The sequence below is a fragment of the Gasterosteus aculeatus genome, chromosome 21 (genome assembly GCF_964276395.1).
Source record: "Gasterosteus aculeatus chromosome 21, fGasAcu3.hap1.1, whole genome shotgun sequence".
NCBI lineage: Eukaryota > Metazoa > Chordata > Actinopteri > Perciformes > Gasterosteidae > Gasterosteus > Gasterosteus aculeatus.
The window spans coordinates 744,639-767,913 of NC_135708.1; the positions used below are offsets into that span (position 1 = coordinate 744,639).

At 44.8% G+C, this 23,275-nt stretch overlaps 1 protein-coding gene and 1 long non-coding RNA gene across 3 annotated transcripts in view; one reads left to right on the forward strand and one right to left on the reverse strand.

Annotated features, from left to right (window-relative positions):
• LOC144390396 (uncharacterized) overlaps nt 1–23,275 on the reverse strand; it is a 265,667-nt gene that overhangs the window by 130,371 nt on the left and 112,021 nt on the right. The gene's annotated exons all lie outside the window — the stretch shown is intronic.
• Nucleotides 342–22,112, forward strand: LOC144390241 (uncharacterized). Of its 2 annotated transcripts, XM_078096692.1 has the most exons (13): nt 573–3,099; nt 3,937–5,476; nt 7,303–7,428; nt 7,517–7,630; nt 8,008–8,121; nt 10,048–10,126; nt 10,280–10,490; nt 10,648–12,451; nt 12,543–12,716; nt 13,419–13,592; nt 13,949–14,122; nt 20,664–20,710; nt 20,855–22,112. In XM_078096692.1, exons 3-13 carry the CDS (start codon nt 7,340–7,342, stop codon nt 21,463–21,465), a joined length of 3,591 nt encoding a protein of 1,196 aa, XP_077952818.1. In that variant the 5' UTR covers nt 573–3,099; nt 3,937–5,476; nt 7,303–7,339; the 3' UTR covers nt 21,466–22,112. The 2 variants fall into 2 exon arrangements, with proteins under 2 accessions (XP_077952819.1, XP_077952818.1); XM_078096693.1 differs by lacking the exons at nt 573–3,099; nt 3,937–5,476 and adding an exon at nt 342–556.

Genomic DNA, 23,275 nt, shown 5'->3' on the forward strand with positions numbered 1-23,275 from the left:
ATCATCAAAGTGGAGTGAAGAATAAAAACACTCTCAGCTCAGACTCTGTTGTCTTAGTGGATGTTTTTATTCAATATAAACTCTTCACTACATTTGTTACAAAGGTTTCTGCTTCATCACGTGTTCCCTACTAGTCTACATGTAGAAGAAGACCAGGTGACAAAGAGGGGCGTGCACGGGTCCTCTGAACCATCTGGTCCAACAACAGCATCCAGTCTGTTGTCATAGCAACTCTTTACAAGGTGGAAGGATCGTTCCACAGATGCTGGTTTTGATCCTGAAAGACTCTTGTTGAGCCGTGAGGGGGATTCTGTTCACGAGGACCTTTGACCCGGTTAACAGCTCAGACTGAGACTCAGTCAACCAGTCAGACCGCATACTTTGATGGTGACGTGAGGACACACCCTCTCTGATGAAGGACAACAAGCTCTAACAAGCTGCGTCACTTCACTCCGTCTGATGGAAGCTGAAGTGAAGCACGGAGCTCCTTTTCTACACGGACCTGCTGAGGACAGAAGAGAGCTGCTCACTGAGGAAGTTCATGTCTACGAGCTCAGTAAGTGCAGCTGTGATTGGTTGAATGACATCATTGATGGTTGTGAAGGTGTGATTGATTAAAGCTGGGAAACAAGATGGCGCCTGTGTGAGCAGGCAGAGAGAAGCTGCTGTTAGTCTGAATGATGACGCTGTGATGAAGAAGAGGAGCTCAGTCTGATCTGGGGTCTGTGAGGACTGTTACTGATGAGGAGGGGAAGGTAGCAGACGGAGGGGCACTAGGACCCAGCAGGGACCACAGAGCTCACCTGGGCCTTTGTTCCTGAAACACACCTGAGAGACGCTCTGTTTGTCTCACCTGCTGCTTCAGTCCTTTAAGGCAAGGCGAGGCAATTTTATTTGTATAGCGCTTTTCATACACAAGGCAGACTCAAAGTGCTTCACATCATAACATTTCATACAATAAAGTGAAATAAAATGCAGGAATTAAAAGAATTAAAAACAGCAAATAAAATTATAGATTAAAATCTTATTTAAATTGTTCAATTAAAGGCAGAGGTTAAAAGTGCAATGTAGGTCAAATTTATCAGAAGGCGAAGCTGAACATAAGTTTTCAGTCTTGTTTTAAACGTGGTCAGAGTTTAAGTCTTAAATCTTCAGGAAGTTTATTCCAGCTGTTTGTTGCGTAGTAACTAAATGATGCTTTCCCATGATTTGTATTTACTCTGGGAATCACTAACAGATTGGTGTCAGAAGATCTTAGTGATCTTGAAGGCTTATGTAGTGGAAGCATATCAGTGATATACTTTGGGGACTCCACACGTTACGTCGGTTGTTTCTGATACGATGTCACCAATGGAAACAAAATAGTTCCTGTCTTGTAGATATGACCTGAACCAGCTTAAGACTGTGCCTGAGAGCCCCACCCAGTTTTCCAACCTGTCCAAAAGTATTGCGTGGTCGACAGTATCAAATGCAGCACTGAGGTCCAATAGCATTAATATTGAAGTTTTGCCAGAGTCTGTGTTAAGACGGATGTCATTTACTACTTTAATAAGGGCCGTCTTGGTGCTATGAAGAGGTTAAAATCCTGACTGGAAGTTGTCGTGGCAGCCAGTTGAAGCCAGGAAGTGATTAAGTTGTTGTAGGACAACTTTCTCAATTATTCTACTTATAAAAGGTAAATTTGAAATTGGTCTGTAGTTGTTGATAATAGAGGCATCTAGGCTCCGCTTTTTTAGAAGAGGTTTAATAACTGCAGTGCTGAAAGCTTTTGGGAAATGGCCTGTCTGAATAGAGTTATTAACTATTTGCAATACGTCTGTTGCTAGGCAGTCAAAAACATTCTTAAAGAAGTTGGTAGGTAGAGCATCAAGACAGCAGCTGGATGGTTTTAAATTTGTCACCGTTTCCACTAGAGTTTGGGAGTCTATGGCATTAAAGCTTGTCATCATTGCTGTGTTACTTTTGCCTAAATAGGGTGGTGATCCAACATTTTTGTGTGAGATATTAATGGCGCGTCTGATGCCTTCAATTTTATCAGTATAAAAGAGCGCAAACTCGTTGCATTTCTGTGTGGAATGGAGTTCAGGTGGTATTTGTGTTGGTGGGTTGGTCAGTCTGTCAACAGTTTCAAACAGGGTTTTTGCCTTATTAGTGTTGTTGTTGATGATGTTGGAGAATAATGTTTCCCTAGCACTTTTTAAGTCTAAATTGTAGGCGGGGAGGCGCTCTTTATAGATGTCATGGTGAATATGAAGTTTTGTATTCCGCCAGATTCGTTCAGCCTTCCTGCGCTCTCTTCTCTGGGCTGTTACAACAGCAGCTTTTCTCCTGGGCGCCTTTTGCTTACTAGAACTGGTTTTAACCGTAACAGGTGCAATGTCATCTATAACATTGTTTACAAGATTATCAGCATGACATGGGATTAGAGGTGGTAACGAGGAGATGACATTTTTAAAGAGTACATTAGTATGTTCATTGATGTACCGTTTTTTGACAGTATTTGAATCTGATTGTGTGTCAGGAATGAAAGAAATATTAAAGAAAACACAGAAGTGGTCAGACAATGAGGGATCAGTCACAAAAACATCCGAAACAATGAGACCTTTTGTGATAATCAGGTCCAGGGTGTGTCCCTTACAATGAGTAGCCTCTTTCACATGTTGAGACAGTTCAAATGTGTCTAAAATAGTCAAAAGTTCTTTTGCACCCTTGTCATTCGAGTCGTCAGTATGAAAATTAAAGTCACCAGTTATAACTAGACAGTCAAAGTCGGTAGAGATGCTAGACAATAATTCAGTAAAATCATCGAAAAAATGTGCAGAATATTTAGGTGGCCTGTAAATAATTAACAGGAGAACTCTCACAACACAATGAAAGCCATGATGTGATGTGGTAGTGGGTCTTTATGTCTTTATCAATATGACATTTCCTTTTATCCTGTTTGAAGCTCTAAGAGAGGACGGTACGACACAGCTGGCAGAGCCATTGCTGTAAGCTTGGTACATGGCGCTCCGCCAACAAACCTCCTCTCACCAACAGGATTTTCTCTTCTGGTTGATGCTTCAGCAAAACCAGAGCTACAAGACAAAGAGTCACACGGTCAGTTGGTAGTTTAACTGTTATCCTGCATTATAATTAGGTCACATTACAATATTCTCTTGGCGTTTTGAGAGGGAGAACCAATCCAGCCCAGTCTGCTCATTGCTGAATGCTCACTTCCTATAGTTTGAATTCCTCCACTATTGCTGTAGGCGGTAAAGTGTATTTCCCTCGTTGTTTTTCCTTATACTCCGTGTGATGCTCGGTATCTGACAGTAAAACCCTTGAGGACCTCGAGATGTCAAAGGCACCTCTGCTTGACTTGACTGTCATTGCCTCTCACCTCAAAGAATAAAGTTTGGATGAGGAGGATCAGGTGAACATGCATTGTGGTTGAAGTACTACTTCAAATCCAGTAAAAGCACATGCACTTCCTGGTGTGGACTTCCTGTTTCCTGCAGTTGAAAGGAAGTCCTTCCTTTTTAATTGTAATGTTCGTATTCTCCACTGAACCGTTATATTCCACATTATCATGCGAGAGCATTGCAGTTGTGTGTATGAGCACATTTCACATGTGTGTGTGTGAGAGGGTATTGTGACTAATGTCCCCCACGGCCCCTCATACGTTCCTCTCTGGTTTTAAACACTGGAGAGTGACGCCGGGTGCGAAAAGTGGTCGGTGGAAGCTTCCTTTGTCCGGACGGCAGGTTCTGGTGGTCGGTGGCAGGTTCCCTTTTCAGAGCGGCAGGTTGCATTGGTCGCTTCTTCCGGTGGTCGTTGGAAGGATCCTTCTTCAGTAGAGACATGGACCCGCCTCCTCCTCATGCAAATGACATGTTAAAGAGTATCTTCACGACCATGGGTTTGCCGTAAGTCATTTTTACTAACTAACTTTAGGAGGCGGGTCCATGTCTCTACTGAAAAAGGATCCTTCCACCGACCACCGGAAGAACCGACCACCGACCAATGAAACCTGCCGATCCGAAAAGGGAACCTTCCACCGACCACTTTTTGCCCCCGGCGTCACTGACCCTGGAGCAGCGGCTTTCCTGATGCTTATTGCGTAGTGTGTCTGCTGTGCTGAAGGGGGACGGTAGTGTTGAGACGGACAAAAATAACTACAGCTGAATGTTTAAAGTCAAAGCGGATACTTTATTTTAACCCAAGGAGTATTGTGTCCTGCAGTCATACGTGCACGGACCTGTTTCAGGCAGTTCAACAACGACATGAAAAAAGGCGCATAATACAAAGTGCGCTCGTATTATATGGTCTCTAAGAGCATTTTGATTGGTTAGTAAGATGGAGGCGGCTCCTGCTTAGAACCTTCAGAGAGCCTCATCGGAGCACAGGGACGTCCATCCCTCTGGGCTCTCGGATCATCACGCCTCTGTTGTTCATGAGTTCTTCTTATCAGGATGTTTGGCAGATGTGTGCATGATGATTTGCATATGAGCGCTAGGCGTAGTTCTAGGTGTGGACATGTTATTCTTAGAAAGGGGAACAGGTGGTTCCAGTTGGACTGCATTTGACCCAGATAGTGCTGCATCTCTTTTCAACATGTTCGTGTGCTGGTGTTGTGACTTGAAATACATGTTGTTCGTGCCATCCGGCCTTTAAGCGGCCTTCACCCATTATTACTATGCATTTTTTTTAACTCTTTTTGTAATGTTTAATTATGCAATATACACTTTATTTCAATATTAAAAGCAGTAAATGGCATTGTTTTGACCGCTGGTAAGAGTGTATGTTATTATTTGGAAAATAAAAGGTGAGGTTAGCTTTCAAAAATATAATTTAGTCTAATATAATTTTCAAAATGATGAACAAAATATGAAACATTTGACTAATTTTCAGTCACGTTAATAACAAAGGGCATTTTGAGTTTCATATACTATTGAAACAAGGATTTTCCTTGTTTCAATAGTCATCACATCATCTTTGTAGCCAAAATAAACAAGACATGTCACTGAACTGTGTAACACACACCATCGCCAGCTTCCCCAGGCAGGAAAAACCGGTCACATGACACTCAAGCTTTCTGATTGGCTCAAAAAACACCTGCCAGATTCCTGAGGCGGTTTCACCTGCCACACCTGAAGCAGGAGGTGAAGCGGCTCGGGGACTTTCCTCACTGCAGAAACAGCAGATTAAATCCATAATTCCCGTGAGAAGCGGCAGAGGTAAGACGTGTGTGTGTGTGTGTGTGTGTGTGTGTGTGTGTGTGTGTGTGTGTGTGTGTGTGTCTTTGCTGGCTCGCTGTGTGTTTCACAGTAACTCTGCAGGCTTTGTCTCACTCAATGATTCATAATCCACCGATTCGCTGCTGTTCTTTGGCTCCAACGTCCGCGAGCTTCAAGCACCGACAAAATGTCCCACTCGGTCCAAAGGTTGTGGACAAACCTGCACGTCATATGTGACTCTTCCCCACCAGCTAAAGGTGTGTTTGGAGTATTTTAATGTGGATTCCAGCTTATTGTAGTCAGGACTCTGCCGAATAAAAAAAGGATAATGCGTTGATGTATTTCATCATGATATATACCCTAAATAATGGTTTCCGGTACTGGTTCTGGTCCGGTTTTACGTCCACATGTCGAGCCCACCATCACGTGTTTTGGTTCTGTGAGATTAAACGTTCTTCTCTTTCCTCACATCTGTTTAAAAAGGTCGTGTTTATCACAGTTGAAATGTGAACATGGTGGATAGAAAGTGTGGATTCATAGTTCTCACAGTGACGACGTTTCCTGAAAGCAACACAGTTGAGGACACGCCCCTCACGTGATGCCACGCCCTCTAAGCAGATCAGGGCCAGAAGTCTGAGACAAAGCAGACGTCCTCTTTTACCCGGTAGTGATGGGAATTACGCCTCTTTTTAGAGAACCGGCTCTTTCGGCTCCCAAATGGCTCCTCTGATTTTTTGGTGCTTAAATTAATAAATCACCAACAATAATGTAAAATTATGCGCAATATGAATTACTAATGTAAAAAAAACACTATCAAATGTTTTTATATAAATACACTTTTATTTATACATTCTACAGAGTGATAAAAATAAACGCCCCCACATATTGACCAATCAAATGCGGCTTGAGAGAGAGAGACACGCCCCCACACATATTGACCAATCAAATGCGGCTTGAGAGAGAGAGAAAAACAAAGCGGCTCCCGTCGTTCGCGTCAAAGAGTCGCTCTCAGAGCCGGTTCGTTGGCGACCGACACGTCGCTAGTATTTCTAGTACCGGTACACCGAGCAACACTCTTGTGGAATATTTCATTGTAACTAGTTCGGGAGAAGAGAATCATTTATTTCTATGGTTATCTAATAAAAACAAAGTCTTGATGAATGATCAAAGTTGTAAAAGTCAATTGATTTCTTGCTAGCAGGAGGTCAAATACACGCGCACGTATTACAGAGCTCTGTGGAGACGCGTCTCCGAGCAGCGCTGAGCTTTTATACACACACATGAAGGTCGTCTCCAGTGGCCAGTATGACAAATTGCGAAGTGAGATATGAAGGTTGAGATGAAGTAACAGACAGTTCCTTTGTTCCAGCGTTTGTGTGAGAGCAAGTTGACTCGCCCTCCTTTCTTTAGACTCCGCTGCAAATGGAAACGTTGGGTCATTCTGCTTTTCACACGTCAAGCTTCAATATAGACAATCTTATGCTAAAAGTGATCATTATGTTCTAACATATTTGACCATGACACATGTCATGTGATACTGGACTGTTTAACTGACTTCTGGACTCTGAAGGAGATGAAGAGGAGAAACAGCACAGCTCCATCTGCTGGAAGATGAGTGCTAATGTTCATCTTTTAAATCATTACATGTCATTTAGCTGATGCTTTTATGGCAGCTCTGTAGCTCACAGTAACATTACAAAGAAGCCATCGCGAGAGCCCTTAATACTAGCATCAATGTACGAGCGTGCTATAACAAGCTTATTAACATTGCTAACGAGGTGTCTTGCTAGCGGCTAAACGTAGCGATATATGATACACATCTCATGTTGTCATTCTGCATGCTGAGTTTTAGTGGCCTATATAGTGATTTAACATAAATAACGTCCTGATGGACCGCTGCCTCCTGCCAAAGGAAAGCGCTTAAAAAAAACACGACATTTATAGGATGAGAATTTAAAATGACGTCTCTTGACACGTTGTCTCAAGACAACAACACAAAGTGTCCCATGAGAGTTTTAGTGTTGAGGTGAATGAGCTCTGTGTGTTTGTCCTGATGAAGATAATAACGTGTGAGCTCTCCCAGCAGGTTGGTGTGAAGGTGTGAAGGTGTGGACTCTGCTATGAATCAGGCTGAGGACCCAGAGGACGGAGTCCCTCCCTCTGAAGCCCCTCTGCGTGGGGAACATGACAGCCAGACCAAAGCTCAGAGGTGAGAGGACCATCTCCAACTGTCCTCCACTCGTCTCCATGTCCCAACGTCTCTGACTCACTGACTCTGCTTCTATGTGTGTGACCAGGATCCATCAGAGACCAGGACCTGGACCTGGACCCAGCTGTGTGTCCATGAAGAGTAACCGGTCTATGGATCGTCCTGTAGTCTTCAAAGATGTTGGTCCCTCTGTTGATGCAAGGTGAGGGTCTCAGGCTGATGATGAGGTGTTTCTACCAGACTCTCTGGTGGAGGTTCTGGGTTTCTTGCTCCAGGGCCCTTCAGCAGTGTCCAGTGAGGGAGGCAGAGCTCCATGGAGGACTTGGTGAGAGTCCTGTTGGGACTCAACCAAACTGACTGGTGAAGAAAACAGTGAGCTGAAAGACTGAGCTGTTGATTCTCAGTGGGACCAGCAGGACCAGTAGACCTAAACCACTACAGGGAGTCATGTGGTCCACATCCAGACCTAACGTCATGGACCTTTACCTTGTTTTGGTCTCTGTGAGGACGGACACCATGTGAGCTGATGCTTCATGATTAGATGATGACGTGATGATGTAATCTCAGTGTTTCTTTCAGTTCACATCAGCAGAGAGGAAAGTCTCCTGAACCCAGATGTTTGTCCATGAAGAGTGATCGGTCTATGGGTCGTCCGATTAACTTCAAAGATGGACGCCGTTCTTATGACCCAGAGTAAGTTCTTAAACAGATGAAGAACTGTTCTGATCCTCAGTCATGAATTACATAAATGTTCATTGTTTAACGTGTTGTTTCCATGACGATCTATCAGGACAGAACTCATTATCTTCATCTAACTGGTCTGTGTGTGTTTAAGTGTGAATCATTAACTGTAAACATCCTCAGATGTAAACACAATGTGAGCTAGTTCCTCCACATCAGGATCAGCAGAGGTCACATCTGGTTATATAATAATTAAATTCATCCTCTAAACACAGCTGTTGCTTGTCAGATGCAATCAGACGGATGGTAATAAAACGCCATGATGCCGTCACAATGCGTAATGACGCTGATGGCTGATCTTCGCTCTTAGAAGACGTGGCACATGGAAGGATTGGCGCTGTAGTGCAGCGCACCATCGGCCTGTTTAAGGGCAGATGGCGCTGCCTCGACTGCACTGGAGGGAGGTTGTTGTTTACTCCTGAAAAGGTGTGAAACATCGTGCTGCATGTGCTGTGCTACATGATGTGGCGCAGCTTCCAAACGTGCCTCGACCCCCTGACGCCGATGTTGGCCCAGACCCTGTCCCCTATCCCCAATCACTGCCGCCAGTCTCATCAGGAGGGGACAGCTCCGGTGTCCCCTTCTCCCCCCGTGGAGACACACCTTGGCGATGGCGCGCTAAACGCTTTTTTGCTTCCACTTTGATGTCAGACCAGTTTTTCTTTATTTGGGTCCGAGGTCGTGAGGCTGCAGCGTTGCTCTGCAACCTTTTGCCCCTCAGGTGCCTTGTTGTCATCAGTGATGTCCACACTATGTCCTCCAAAGAGCATCTTACTTCTCCTTCCCACCTCCCAATGATCATTTCCACTTCACACTGAGTGAAGTTACGTTTCTTTGTTTTCCTCTCAGTGTTTGTCATGATTTCGCAATCGATGAATAGTCATTTGTGGGCGTTCCACAGACTATATATGGGTAACTATGGGCGTGACACGAAGCCGCAAAAGCTGGGCTGCATTTAGAAGTGATTGTGATTTATTAAGGGAAAACTGCGTAGGACGTTTTATAAGTCTGAATATTTCTGTGCGTACGCACGTCCTACGTTTCATCCGTACGCCACTTCTGGAGCAAATCCTACACAAGCTTTTATAAATGAGGCCCCTGGTCCCCCTGGTCTAACACATGCGCTCACTCACAGAGTGCGACCCCCAGTGGACTGATTAGGAATAGCAGCTACTTTTATAGAAAAGCTATTTGTGTCTTTCTGTAATTCTCACAATAGTAAAGTCATCCAGCGGGCTGCACTGGACCCCCCGGCAGACCAGATTTGGCCCTCGGGCCTTGAGTTAGACACCCATCATCTAACTGGTCTGTGTGTGTGTAAGTGTGAATCATTAACTGTAAACATCCTCAGATGTAAACACAATGTGAGCTAGTTCCTCCACATCAGGATCAGCATAGGTCACATCTGGAGACAGCCTCAGGTTTCTGGAGACAGATGACTGGGACTGAACATGTGATTAGAATAAACTCAGTGCTCTGTGGACCAGCCGACGTGGTCTCTGGACTCCATGCAGAGGTTTGGACAAAGTATCGTCAGTAGACTCTGTGAAAAGGTCCAAAGACTAGTTTCAGAAGATCTAAGGAGACTTCTAGAGGTCAGGGGACGGACTAAAGAGGTTTGGAGTAGTTCCATAGGACTTTGTACCAGATAAAGAGGTCTGTAGACGTTGTTTTTATGACCCACATTAAGAACTAAAAACAGATGAAACTGATGACTAACTGTCACTCAACTAATAAACTGTCCGTCATCATCGACAGTCTTCAGCATCTGGTTTTCATCATGATCCATCATGACAGAAGCCAATATCTTTAACTAATGTTGTATTGGTGTTGATGGTCCAAACACTATGTGAGCTGATGGTTCATGTTCCTCCACAGAGAGGACCAGGAGAGCTCAGAGGTTCCCACAGGTCCATCTACCCAGCAGCATCAAACACACCTGGACTCCATCTTCATGGTGTGTACATGTACAACTACTTTAACATCTCTCAGTTCACCATCATCTCCATGCTGCACTTTGTAGACCAGTGGATTGTCCGTCTGTCCAACATGGACCTGATGGTGGCTTCCATGTTCTAGTTGGTGTCATTCATAGAATGTTCTGTTCCAGCTGCTGGAGGAGAACATCCTCACTTTTGTGAAGAACGAGCTGAAGAAGATCCAGAAGGTTTTGAGTATAGATTACCCAGAATGCTTAGAGAAAGAGGATGAGGAGGTGCAGGATGAAGAGCAGAAGAGGAGCAGAGAGGCCTTTATGAAGATCTCAGTGCACTTCCTGAGGAGAATGAAGCAGGAGGAGCTGGCTGAGCGTCTGCAGAGCAGTAAGAGGATTTCTCTACAGACTTACCATGCTGATTAATGAGACCTTCACTGATGTTTCAAGAGACGGACAGAATATATTCATAGTCATTCTCTGAGGAAAGGACATGATGAAATCTGTTCTTTGACTCATGGATCTTCTTTGTTGTCTTCATCCAGGACTTCTTCCTACAGATTGTCAGCGTGAACTCAAATCCAACCTGAAGAAGAAGTTCCAGTGTGTGTTTGAGGGGATCACTAAAGCAGGAAACCCAACCCTTCTGAATGAGATCTACACAGAGCTCTACATCACAGAGGGAGGGACTGCAGAGGTCAATGAAGAACATGAGGTCAGACAGATTGAAACAGCATCCAGGAGACCAGCCAGACCAGAAACAACCATCAGACAAGAAGACCTCCTCAAAGCCTCAGCTGGAGGAGAGGAACCAATCAGAACCGTGATGACTAAGGGAGTGGCTGGCATTGGGAAAACAATCTTAACACAGAAGTTCACTCTGGACTGGGCTGAAGACAAAGACCACCAGGACATACAGTTCACATTTCCATTCACCTTCAGAGAGCTGAATGTGCTGAGAGAGAAGAAGTTCAGCTTGGTGGAACTTGTTCATCACTTCTTCAGTGAAACCAGAGCAGCAAGAATCTGCAGGTTTGAAGAGTTCCAGGTTGTGTTCATCTTTGACGGTCTGGATGAGTGTCGACTTCCTCTGGACTTCCACAACAATGAGATCCTGACTGATGTCACAGAGTCGGCCTCAGTGGATGTGCTCCTCACAAATCTCATCAGGGGGAAGCTGCTTCCCTCTGCTCGCCTCTGGATCACCACACGACCTGCAGCAGCCAATCAGATCCCTCCTGAGTGTGTTGGCATGGTGACAGAGGTCAGAGGGTTCACTGACCCCCAGAAGGAGGAGTACTTCAGGAAGAGGTTCAGAGATGAGGAGCAGGCCAGTAGGATCATCTCTCACATCAAGACCTCACGAAGCCTCCACATCATGTGCCACATCCCAGTCTTCTGCTGGATCACTGCTACAGTTCTGGAGGAGGTGTTGAAGACCAGAAGGGGAGGAGAGCTGCCCAAGACCCTGACTGAGATGTACATCCACTTCCTGGTGGTTCAGTCCAAAGTGAAGAAGGTCAAGTACGATAGAGGAGCTGAGACGGATCCACACTGGAGTCCAGAGAGCAGGAAGATGATCGAGTCTCTGGGAAAACTGGCCTTTGATCAGCTGCAGAAAGGCAACCTGATCTTCTATGAATCCGACCTGACAGAGTGTGGCATCGATATCAGAGCAGCCTCAGTGTACTCAGGAGTGTTCACTCAGATCTTCAGAGAGGAGAGAGGACTGTACCAGGACAAGGTGTTCTGCTTCGTCCATCTGAGTGTTCAGGAGTTTCTGGCTGCTCTTCATGTCCATCTGACCTTCTTCAGCTCTGGTGTCAATCTGCTGTCAGAAGAACAAACAACCTCCCAGCGGTCTAAACGCTTTAAACCCAATCCTCACCCAAAGCGTCTTTACCAGAGTGCTGTGGACGAGGCCTTACAGAGTCCTAATGGACACCTGGACTTATTCCTCCGCTTCCTCCTGGGTCTTTCCCTGGAGACCAATCATACTCTCCTACGAGGTCTGCTGACACAGACAGGAAATCACCCACAGACCAATCAGGAGACAGTCCACTACATCAAGGAGAAGATCAGTGAGAATGTGTCTCCAGAGAAAAGCATCAATCTGTTCCACTGTCTGAATGAACTGAATGATGTTTCTCTAGTGGAGGAGATCCAATGGTTTCTTAGATCAGGACCTCTCTCCACAGATGAACTGTCTCCTTCTCAGTGGTCAGCTCTGGTCTTCATCTTACTGTCATCAGAAGAAGATCTGGAGGTGTTTGACCTGAAGAAATACTCTGCTTCAGAGGAGGCTCTTCTGAGGCTGCTGCCAGTGGTCAAAGCCTCCAACAAAGTTCTGTAAGTACAGAGAGAATCAGATTCATACATCAGGACTTAAACACGCTGCCGTCTTTTCTACTTACTGCTTCTTCTTCATCCCTCTCTTCAGACTGAGTGGCTGTAACCTCTCAGAGAGAAGCTGTGACGTTCTGTCCTCAGTCCTCAGCTCTCAGTCCTCTAGTCTGAGAGAGCTGGATCTGAGTAACAACCACCTCCAGGATTCAGGAGTGAAGCTGCTTTCTGCTGGACTGAAGAGTCCACACTGTGAACTGGAGACGCTCAGGTTAGATTAAGTTAGGTTGTCTTCAATGTTGCGTCTAGGGAACTCTGGAACCAGAGGATCTAATCTAAGAGACAAAACCTGGGGCTAAACGTCTTTTTTGTGAATTAATATCTGTGTTTCCATCACATCACGAGAACCTTGTAGACAAGACATATTTACCACATAGTAGCTTGAAAATAGACCGTCTGAAACACAATGTTCTTTCACAATAAAACATCACATGTTCATCATGTTGTTCCTGTTATTCAGGCTTTATGATGTCCTATTTCATATAATGAATGAATGAAAAGCAGAGGTGTGAAGAGACTGAAGATTTTAATGTGTGTCTCTACAGTGATGATCTGCTGAGTGATGGTTGATTATTTCTGATTTGATGAAGATTCATTCCACATTTACACTCACTTTGTTCTCTCTTTCTTTCTATGGAAGGAGTCAGAAGGAGGATAGAGAAGCCTTACTTTGAATTTAACTAATAAACAACAATAAATATCCCTGCTTCATCCTGATATTAATACCACAGTAATTCCTGTAAACAGAGCACAATAAACCTCCTTGTTCTATGTAGAACAAAATCAATTGTAAACAATTTCACTGAACATGTTTTTTCATGTTCTAACTGATCGTATTCTAGTCCAAACTCATCATCAGAGGATTCAATATGAATACAAATGTTATTTTTCTTGTTTATTGTTGTCTCTTCAGACTGAGTGTCTGTAATCTCTCAGAGAGAAGCTGTGACGCTCTGTCCTCAGTTCTCAGCTCCCAGTCCTCTAGTCTGAGAGAGCTGGACCTGAGTAACAACCACCTGCAAGATTCAGGAGTGAAGCTGCTTTCTGCTGGATTGAAGAGTCCACACTGTGAACTGGAGACTCTCAGGTCAGGATTCAATTAAAGTCCACTTGGTGTCTTTATTTACATCCATGGTACATTTCGGACTTTCATAAGATTCTTTCTGCTTCCATGATTTAAATCAAATATGTATTTTCCAACTATTTCCATAAAATGTGTTTATTTTCAATTATAATGTAAATATTTGACATTATAGAGTTAGTAGTAATGTTATCAGGTTGTTGATGTACATTAGTGGGTGTTTAGTTGTGACTGGAAACCAGTCAGTAACCATGTTAATGTGACCCCTCTGTACCTGATAGTATCTCAGTACTGCAGTGACCTTCCAGCCCTCACAGCTCCCTCAGATCATGTGACATGTGTCTTATTATGTGTGTCTGCAGGCTGTCAGGCTGTCTGATCACAGAGGGAGGCTGTGCTTCTATGGCCTCAGCTCTGAGCTCCAACCCCTTCCATCTGAGAGAGCTGGACCTGAGCTACAATCATCCAGGAGACTCAGGAGTGAAGCTGCTGTCTGCTGGACTAGAGGATCCTCACTGGAGACTGGAGACTCTCAGGTATGAAGAGGCTGCAGCCACAGACCATCAGTCTGGTAGAGGAGGTAGAGCTGGAAACCTTTTCTTTGTCCCACTGTCAGCCTGGTTAATAAGACCCTGACACACCAAGCTGACCTCAAACTACCAGAGACTCATCAAACTGTTTGTGTCCCACATGAGACCATCGACACAGACAGAAGTAGTGAGGAACAGTAGCCAGGATGAGCCTGAACAGGGAGGAAGGTGATGAAAGCCTTGTTTCTCTGGAGCTTTGTCTTGTCTCCACGTTATAAGAGAGGACAGTGTCTCCTGACACGTTGACGGCATCATGGTGGGTTGATATGAGTCAACGTGGTCACGCTGCAGGTTTGTGGGCTCTTAACAACTCAAACAACACTTGGATGTTTAGATGCTGGTCCTCTGCCTCCAGTGTGTGTTTGTCCTTTAGTCCAGACATTATTATTAAGAGACAAACAGTCAGAGAAACAATCTGTTCAAAGCGTCTTGATGGATCATCACAGGAGGAACGTTTGGTGTTTTAAAGGAGATCAGCTTCACCTGCTTTTGGTGCTTTGCACTGAGAGACGGTTCCCTGGATGATAAGAGTGGACTTGTTGAAGCTACAGGTGACAGTCGGCCACAGACGCTCAGTGAAGAACCAACAGCTGATGGTGGACCTGGAATTAGTATCAACTATATCGTAGAAATGAACAGAACATACCAAAAAAACCCTATCCAGATAAATGTTGCCATCCGGATGGAGTAAATGTGATTGTGGTTGGATGAGAAGTGTTGGGAGCGGCTAGGGGGTCGTATTAGGTTACTAGCAAATGAGGAACTAACTTATGGACATTAATAGAATTATTAATAATCACTAAGATACTTCTCAGAATGAATAAATAACGGGGCACCACCCTGAGCTAACAGGGACCAATAACCAAAACTATAAATCAAGTCTCATAATTGATATTCACTCCTTGAGAGTGAAGATGTTGGAAGGAGTTAAGTTCGAGCACTGGCGATGTATGTCAACGGTCACCACCATATAAATGCACAAGTAAACACAGGAAAACGGTTCTTTAAAGTATAACAGGGTTTATTAACTCACAGGAACACCGATCAAGATCACCTATAACTGCAACCAACAATCCCCATAACACTTATTTTAAACCTACTCACTAAACAAGCAATCAAAACCAGAGTGTGTGTGTGTGTGTGTGTGTGTGTGTGTGAGCACAGAGGGGGTGAGAGAGAGGGGGGAGACGAGGGGGGTGAAGGGAAGGAACGGCGGTGCGGTTGCGCGCAACAACAAGCGGAGTGCCGGTTATCACACTAGGGGGCGAGCGAGAGCAGCGGGGCGGAAGTGAGACCGTTAAATCAAACCACCGAGGAAGACGGGAACGTTAAACAGTGTAATACGACTACTGGACGCGAGGGGCGAGCGAGAGCGAGATGCAGGAAGTGTTCCACGTATTAAAGCAGGGGGGTCCAAACTTTTTTCACTGAGGGCCACAGACAGAAAAATATGTGAAAGGTTGAGCCGCTCACTAAAGTTAAGGTATATCACCTCTAGTGTATTAACAGTAATACAAATCAATCAATCAAATGTAGGTAAATTATGCTTCATAATTTAATAAACTTAAAGAAAAAAAACTGCATAAATCACATGTCTCCATTAATGGGTTTTCCTTTTTTTTACAAAAAGGGTTGGCAGCTCATCCTCAGATTGCTTCTTCGTCAGGATGGGGACCCCCTTCACAGCCCTGTATAAAGAGGGAAGGCTTTATTTAACCTACTTATGCAAATCATTCATCAGCTAACGTGCTTTAGAAAATGTTATCAACTTTAATTGACTGCATTTATTAAGTAATTGGGCTTTTGAACACATGAATACTGTGTAATATATTTGAACTCGCCTACAATGGGAACAGTGTTGCACTTAATGGGAGCAGTGATGCTGCTCTGGACTGAAGGACGGCTGGCAGGTCACGAGTAAGTTTGCTGGTTGAGATGTGAAGGACATCACAGAGATGGCTGTCGCTCATTTTGGTTCTCAATTGCTTTTGTTCAGAGTTCACAGAGAAAATGTTTGCTCGCATATGTATGTTGTGCCAAACAGACTGGTCATTCTTTTTGCGTGGCGTCGCATCAGAGGAAACTTGGCCTTTTCCAAGCTCTGGTAGAAGTCGGGTAGGGAGAGGAGCTGCATCTCGATGAGTTCTAATTGCAGACTCTCTTCCACTTCTTCTGCATCCAGCAGGAAGGGAGTTGAGAACAGCTTGATTTCTTTCTCAATGACAGAAACATCTTGGAAGCGCTGATTGAATTGTGTCATAAGAGTTGTGATCACAGAAACATATTTCCCCTTTTTAGCAGAGAGGTCGGCCTTTGGATGAGCACGTTTGATTTCGGACAGCGTAGGGAAGTGCGCAAGGTTGAAGTTGCGTAGTTGTGTCTCAAAAAGACGAAGCTTCGCACAGAAAGTTGTGGTACAAGCTGGTCTTTGCCTTGTAGGCTCTTGTTCAGTGAGTTCAGATGACCAGTAAGATCAACTAGAAAGGCAATAAGGGAATAAAACCGCTTCAGCACGGAGCCGCGACTAAGCCAGCGCACGTCACAATGATAGAGTACGTCCCCGTATTCAGCATCGACATCAGATAGGAAAGCTTAATTCTCTGTGGTAAAGCCCTCGTGCTCGAATTATGTTGACAGTTTTCACAACTGTGGTCATCACATCGCCAAGCTGGACTGTCTTGGCACAGAGAGCTTCTTGGTGGATGATACAGTGCAATTTTACAGCCTCGCCTCCACTCTCTGGCACCTTGGCGCACACCATAGATGCCATTCCTTTGCGCTCGCCTGTCATAGCGGGAGCCCCGTCCGTTGCAACTCCACACAGCTCGTCCCATTTAAGTTCCATCTTGTCAATTGCACCTGACACGACTTCAAAAATGTCCTCACCCGTTGTTGTGCCCTTTAGACTCCGAAGATCAAGCAGCTTCTCCATGATGCAAAAGTCATCGTCAACTCCCCGCAAAGAAATGAACAGTTGTGCGGCGTCTGTTGCATCTTTCATCACATGCAATGGAGTAAAAGTCAAAAGCACAAGCTTTATGTGACACTTGATTCTGTATGTTAGCTGACAAGTCTTCCATTCAACGCACAATTGTGTTTGTGGACATGCTCACGTTGTTGAATTCCTGCATCTTTTCCGGGCACATTATTCCAGCGACTTTAATGAGGCACTGTTTAACCAAGTCAGCGTCTGAGAAAGCTTTCCCGCGGGGCGCTATGAGTTGAGCTACCTCATAGCTAGCTATTGTAGCGTTTTCTTGTGTGTTGTTAGCAGGGTAAAAGTACTGTTGTTGAGCCTGCAGGTTAGCTGCCATGTGCTGGACTTTGTCCTCTCGCTCAGCAGCAGTGTAGGACGTGAAGGTCGGATGCTTGGTTTCGTAGTGTCGTCGTACATTGGACTCTTTCATCACTGCAACCGTTTCATTGCAAATCAAACAGACACACTTCTCCTTGACTTCTTTGAAGAAATATTCATTTTCCCACCGTGTTTGAAATGTTCTGCATTCACTTGCTATCTTGCGTTTCTTTGCTTCTGCCATTTTGTCGTCGTGGAAACTTTTTATTTAAACATTTTTTTTGTGGAAAAGCTGCATTAGGACTGCAGCTAGTGAGTAGCTCCACCTACTGGTCAAACTAAGAACTACAATACAGTCAAGGGCAAGTTTCATGTGTGGGCCACATTCCATTCTATTTTTATAATTTGCTGGGCCAATAAAAAATGAATCCCGGGCCGCAGTTGGCCCGCGGGCCGTACTTTGGACACCCCTGTATTAAAGCAACGAGGAAGACGACAGTTGCACTGCTATGGCAACGCCATCTGTTGCTAGGGACTACGGCTTGGACGAAGGAGGGGGGGGGATACTTAGACGCGGCGCGAGGAGATTCTGTCCCGCGACCAGCGGAACGTAGATCAGCAACGTGAATCAGGATGGTCGGATCCATGTGTGTGCAGTTACAGAACCAACGATGTGGCTGGCGATACGAAATGAAACCACAAGCAAACGGATCTCACGGCGGAGACCCGGGAAAAGAAAATAAAATAAGGAACTATTCTGACCATGAGACATCATTCAACAGCGTAACACAGTCGGCGCTTTCACTCTCTTACAGCAAACGTATCACAGCATCAGATCAACAGGGGACATTACGACATTTGCAGGTACACATTCAAACATAAATCAAAGGTAGCGGATTCGTTGATCCGGACTCTATCGTACCACCTTATGACTGAACAAATCAAATAAACATCAAGTTCATATCAACACGCTAAATTAGTCTGCCCAGAAAACCAGTGTTACTGTTTGATGGGCGTTGGTCATCAGCTACCAGCTGACTGAGGACAGTTGAGCTCCACGTAGGGAAACTCAGTGGATGAAGGCGATTTCGGCCGTGGGGTCCGAACTTCTCGTTGGGAACAGAGGCGGCGGGGGGTCAGAGAGCAGCTGTCTCTCCGGTCCTCTGGAGTCAACAGGAATGAAATCAAAGGGAAAAGGAAGCGGGACGTAGTGGAGCGCGAGTCTTGAGTTCGTCCAGCGAGATTAAGACTGAAACTTGGGAATTGGAGGGAAAGAAAAGAAACCAAACAACGTTGTGTTGTCTCGATCTGTCACTAACGGGAAGTCAGGCGAAAGAGATCGATCCTTTGGCGCAATCTCTTCTTGTGAAATTGAGGTCCATAAATAAATGTCACTGTCCTCGGCCAATGGGAGCGCTCGGTGTTCTTTCGTACGTCCTCTTTTTATGGCCAAGGGGGTCTGGAGAGCTGCAGGGGTCCTGTTATCAGCCCCTGGCATCAGGCCACGGGGGACCCCTATATGTTTGTGTTCTTGCTTTGTCCTCAGTGAAGAAACACGTGGTGAGGTTCATTAGCAGGGTGGAGGCCCAACAGAAGTATGAACATTTAGCATCCAGACACCCGATTGGTTTTCTCCGACATGCGCCTGCAGATCAGAGCGACGGCGGGTGTGAAAAGTGGTCGGTGGAAGGATCCTTTGTCAGAAGCCACAAGCCGATCTCAGTTGGTATTTAGCGACATGGACCCTCCTCCTCCTCCTCATGCAGATTCCATGTAACGTTACATGAGGACCTTCATGACCATGAGTTTGTTGTTTTCTACCTTTATGGAGAATCTGCCACAACACAGCGACTTGCAAGTAGCGCAGCGCCTTAAATAAAGTCACGTGTGTCTTTATGCGGCTTTAGAAATGAACACAAAGGGATTCTGTATTTGCTCATAAAGTCTGAAAAACGGCTTATTTGGCCGATGTTTTGATAAGCGACCGAAGCCAGTTCATTGTTTCCATCATTATAACAGGGGTGCCCCCCCATGAAGTAGTACAACGGGGAGACACTGCAGTCCACCTGATCAATGGGACAACGTGGACGTCCTCCGACTCGCCTCATTCAGCCTCACTGGAAAATGGCTTCTGCTTTTATGTGTTACAGTTGTGTGATAAAGTGTTTGCTGCCTTCCTGATTCCTCATTTCTTTCATGTTCAGGCATGAAAATCCCTCACCTTTTTTGGGGGGGGGGTATGGCAGCAAATCACTGCCAAAATTCCAGAGCGCAAATCAGGTTGATGCGTAAATCAAACATCCGCGAGCAAATAAACAAATAAACAAATAAATAAATATCTCTCGTGAGACGGACTTTTGAACGTAAACTTAGTTGCTCGCGAGGAGAATCTCTGCTCGCGCTCGAAGGAGTTTTCTACGCGCTCGCTGTTGTTCTTTCTGACAGTAAGGGGGCGGAGTCAGTCACCATGGTCTCTACACCTGATTGGTTACAAACCCCGTCTTTGGATTGGCTGGAGTGATGAAAACATAAATGAAGTGAGGTTCATCACATCTTTGGAAAGCCCAGTTCCATTTCTCCAGCCACAGCCGTTCTCAATCTAGAAATCACTTAAATAGGAGCTGCCTGACAAAGTGAAGTAGACCACAAGATCCTCACAAGCGAGACATCAGGCTGCGATCCAAAGACATTCAGGAACAAATGAGGAACAAAGTCATTGAGATCCATCAGTGTGGAAAAGGTGACAAAGCCATTTGTAAAGTTTTGGGACTCCAGCGAACCACAGGGAGAGACATTGTCCACAAATGGGGACAACATGGAAACATGCACATAGTGTGAATACTGAATGGTCTGTATCTGCTTTATCTTTATGAAACAGTTTAATGTGAATGTTCCTTTGCACACGTCCCATGAAGCTTGATCTGTAGCATGACGTCATTTCTCCCGTTTGAATTCACATCTGGTGAAAGTACAGTGACAGGTCCATTTCTTATTTGTTATCCATTCATCTTCTTCATGAATATATTCCAGCACCTCGTCGCTGTGTGACGCCTGACTGACAGTCTGTGGTCGTCTGTAAGTAGTGGTAGAAGAAGAAGAGGTGCTCCATGTGGACATGAAGGACAAAGCTGTGTGTGAGAGTGATGTAATGTCCATGTCTCCATGCTGCTCTGACCCCCCTCCTCCTTTCAGGGTGGAGCCTGATGGAGTCCGATGGTTGAGACCAGGTCTGAGGAAGTGTAAGTGTGCTTTGATTCATGAAGATTCAACCATCTTCACACTGTGACATCACTCATTCACCTCTGTGACGTCATCATCAACGTGTCAGTAGATGAACACATGATTAATAACTGCAGCTGTATTGTGTCTTGTTCTCTCATCAGATTCCTGTGAACTCACAATCGACACAAACACAGTAAACAAACACCTCAAACTGTCTGACAACAACAGGAAGGTGACACGTGTGGAGGAGGATCAGTCATATCCTGATCATCCAGACAGATTTGACTCCTGGCCTCAGCTGCTGTGTAGAACTGGTCTGACTGGTCGCTGTTACTGGGAGGTCGAGTGGAGAGGAGAAGTTACTGTATCAGTGAGTTACAGAGGAATCAGGAGGAAAGGAGACAGTTATGACTGTGTGTTTGGATGCAATGATCAGTCCTGGAGTCTGAGATGCTCTGATGGAGGTTACTATGTCCTTCACAATAAGAGATTAACACACATCAGCTCCTCCTCCTCCTCCTCCTCCTCCTCCTCCTCTTCCTCCTCCTCTGGTAGAGTAGCAGTGTATGTGGACTGTCCTGCTGGCTCTCTGTCCTTCTACAGAGTCTCCTCTGACACACTGATCCACCTCCACACCTTCAGCACCACATTCACTGAACCTCTTTATCCTGGGTTCAGGTTCAGGTCTTATGGTTGCTCAGTGTCTCTGTGTCCTCTTCAGGAGGGAGAGTCTCCTCCTGGTGGAGAACCTTCCTCTCTGCTCACCACATAGTTCAGTCTGTACAGCTGATGGTGGTTCATGTGGGTGTAGATGCAGGTGGAGCAGGTGAGGGGTACCTGAGCTGGTCTGGACTCTGGGGGGTCCACAGCTCTCTGGGACTCAGATGGAAGTGTGAAAGAGCTCAGCTTAATGCTGCTGTGCTCCTTCAATCAATAGATGATCATTTAGATATTGGCTCCTAATTAGGCTTTAATCTTAATCTTTATGTGTTCAAGAAGACATTTTATAAGACGCTCTTTCATCTGTCCCCCCATATGAGACAAATGTGTCCTCATGTGTGTGTGCGCTTCATCAGCAATAATAAAAACAAGGTGAAGAAGGAAAATATGAATGTGTAATTCTTTTTGAGCCCATTTTAACTTCAAATCTTTCTAAATCTGTTGAGTGAAATCAAATCTAATTTCACATAATCAGCTTTGTTTTGAACAAGAAGCTTTTTAATGGTTCAGCAAACCTCTCAAGGAAATATTGAATATGCGTTACTTGTGTTTTTATTCCCTATAATGTCATTTACAACATTTACTCCATGTGTTACTTTAACAGAAATAGAATTGTTTGGCTCTAATGTTAATAAATGACTTTTATTGGAAACAACTGTACATGTTTAAACAGGCCATCAAATAAAGATGCTTTCAACACGCTGTATTATTTCTTTTGACATGAAATACTCTGATCCTTTTTAAAGATGCTGTACTATTGACTTTTGTACTATTTCCTCCATAATATCTGTATTTATTCTACAGCCCTGTTGCTGTGTCAATAGCACAGAGGAAACATTGGTGGTGCAGCATGTTGAAGAAGGAAGTGAGTAAATAAAGAAATGAGTAATGAATAAGTTGCTTTATTAACCTTATTAACCTTCACGCAGAGCCGTCTCACAACAACACAAACTACTGAGCTCGCTACTTCAGGTGCAACTTGAAGCTTTCATTCTGCACCAAATATCACACTTAAGTCACCAACAAAAACACACAAAGCACAAGCACACATTTGATAACAGGGTGGAGTTTATCTCCTCACAAAGTGGAGTATTGAAAGTGTTAAATGGGATTTCCCGCCAAAATAAAAGACAAACAGCAGCAGCATTGCCACTAAATGCAATAAAACACGCGTTGTGCAGCATGGACAGAAAGAGGAACGGCTTTAACTTTCCATCTCTTAATAACATGGTTATTGTAGCTGAAAGAAATGATTACAATAAAGTACATCCTCATTCTGCTCTAAAGCAGGTGTGTCAAACTCATCGTAGGTCACTTTGATCTCCAGCCATGTCCAGGGCTGATATGAAGGTCCAAGGTGATTCTATGTGGACGTTTCTCCAGGTTTCATGGCTCGGCTTCACCTCCTCACGCACAAACGCATGAGGACCGTCACCGACTACTTCCTGGCTCCCTGATGGGAAGCTTCCGGATGCTGGTTTGCAACGTTCTTGAAGAGTTAAAGGTAACTGACCTTTAAAGGCCGACTAACCTGTGAGATCCATCTCTCATGGATATGTAGGTTTTTGCATCCTGCTGCTCCTTCACTGCACTATATTCTGTAGTGATGCATTTACACTGATTATCCAACTTGATGTAATGCCTTTGGTACATCTGCTCATCCAGATGTGCAATGGCAGGGAAAGGCCAATCTATGGATGTAAACCAAAGTCGGTGTCTGGTGAGGCTGTGGTACAGAACTTCAGCCTGTGCATCACGGCTCAGCTAACCGGCTCTCTGCTGTTTCCTGTCAATAAGCATCCAAACTGAAAGAACTCATTCCCCATGTGGGCCTGAGTTCCACAGTGAGTCCGTGCATCTGA

Excerpts from the sequence above, each read along its gene's own strand:
- LOC144390241 (XM_078096693.1), top strand. The coding sequence starts at position 7,340 with ATGAATCAGGCTGAGGACCCAGAGGACGGAGTCCCTCCCTCTGAAGCC. Across the intron at positions 12,452-12,542 it reads AAAGCCTCCAACAAAGTTCT|ACTGAGTGGCTGTAACCTCT; the intron begins GTAAGTACAGAG and ends CCCTCTCTTCAG. Across the intron at positions 20,711-20,854 it reads GAGACCAGGTCTGAGGAAGT|ATTCCTGTGAACTCACAATC; the intron begins GTAAGTGTGCTT and ends TTCTCTCATCAG.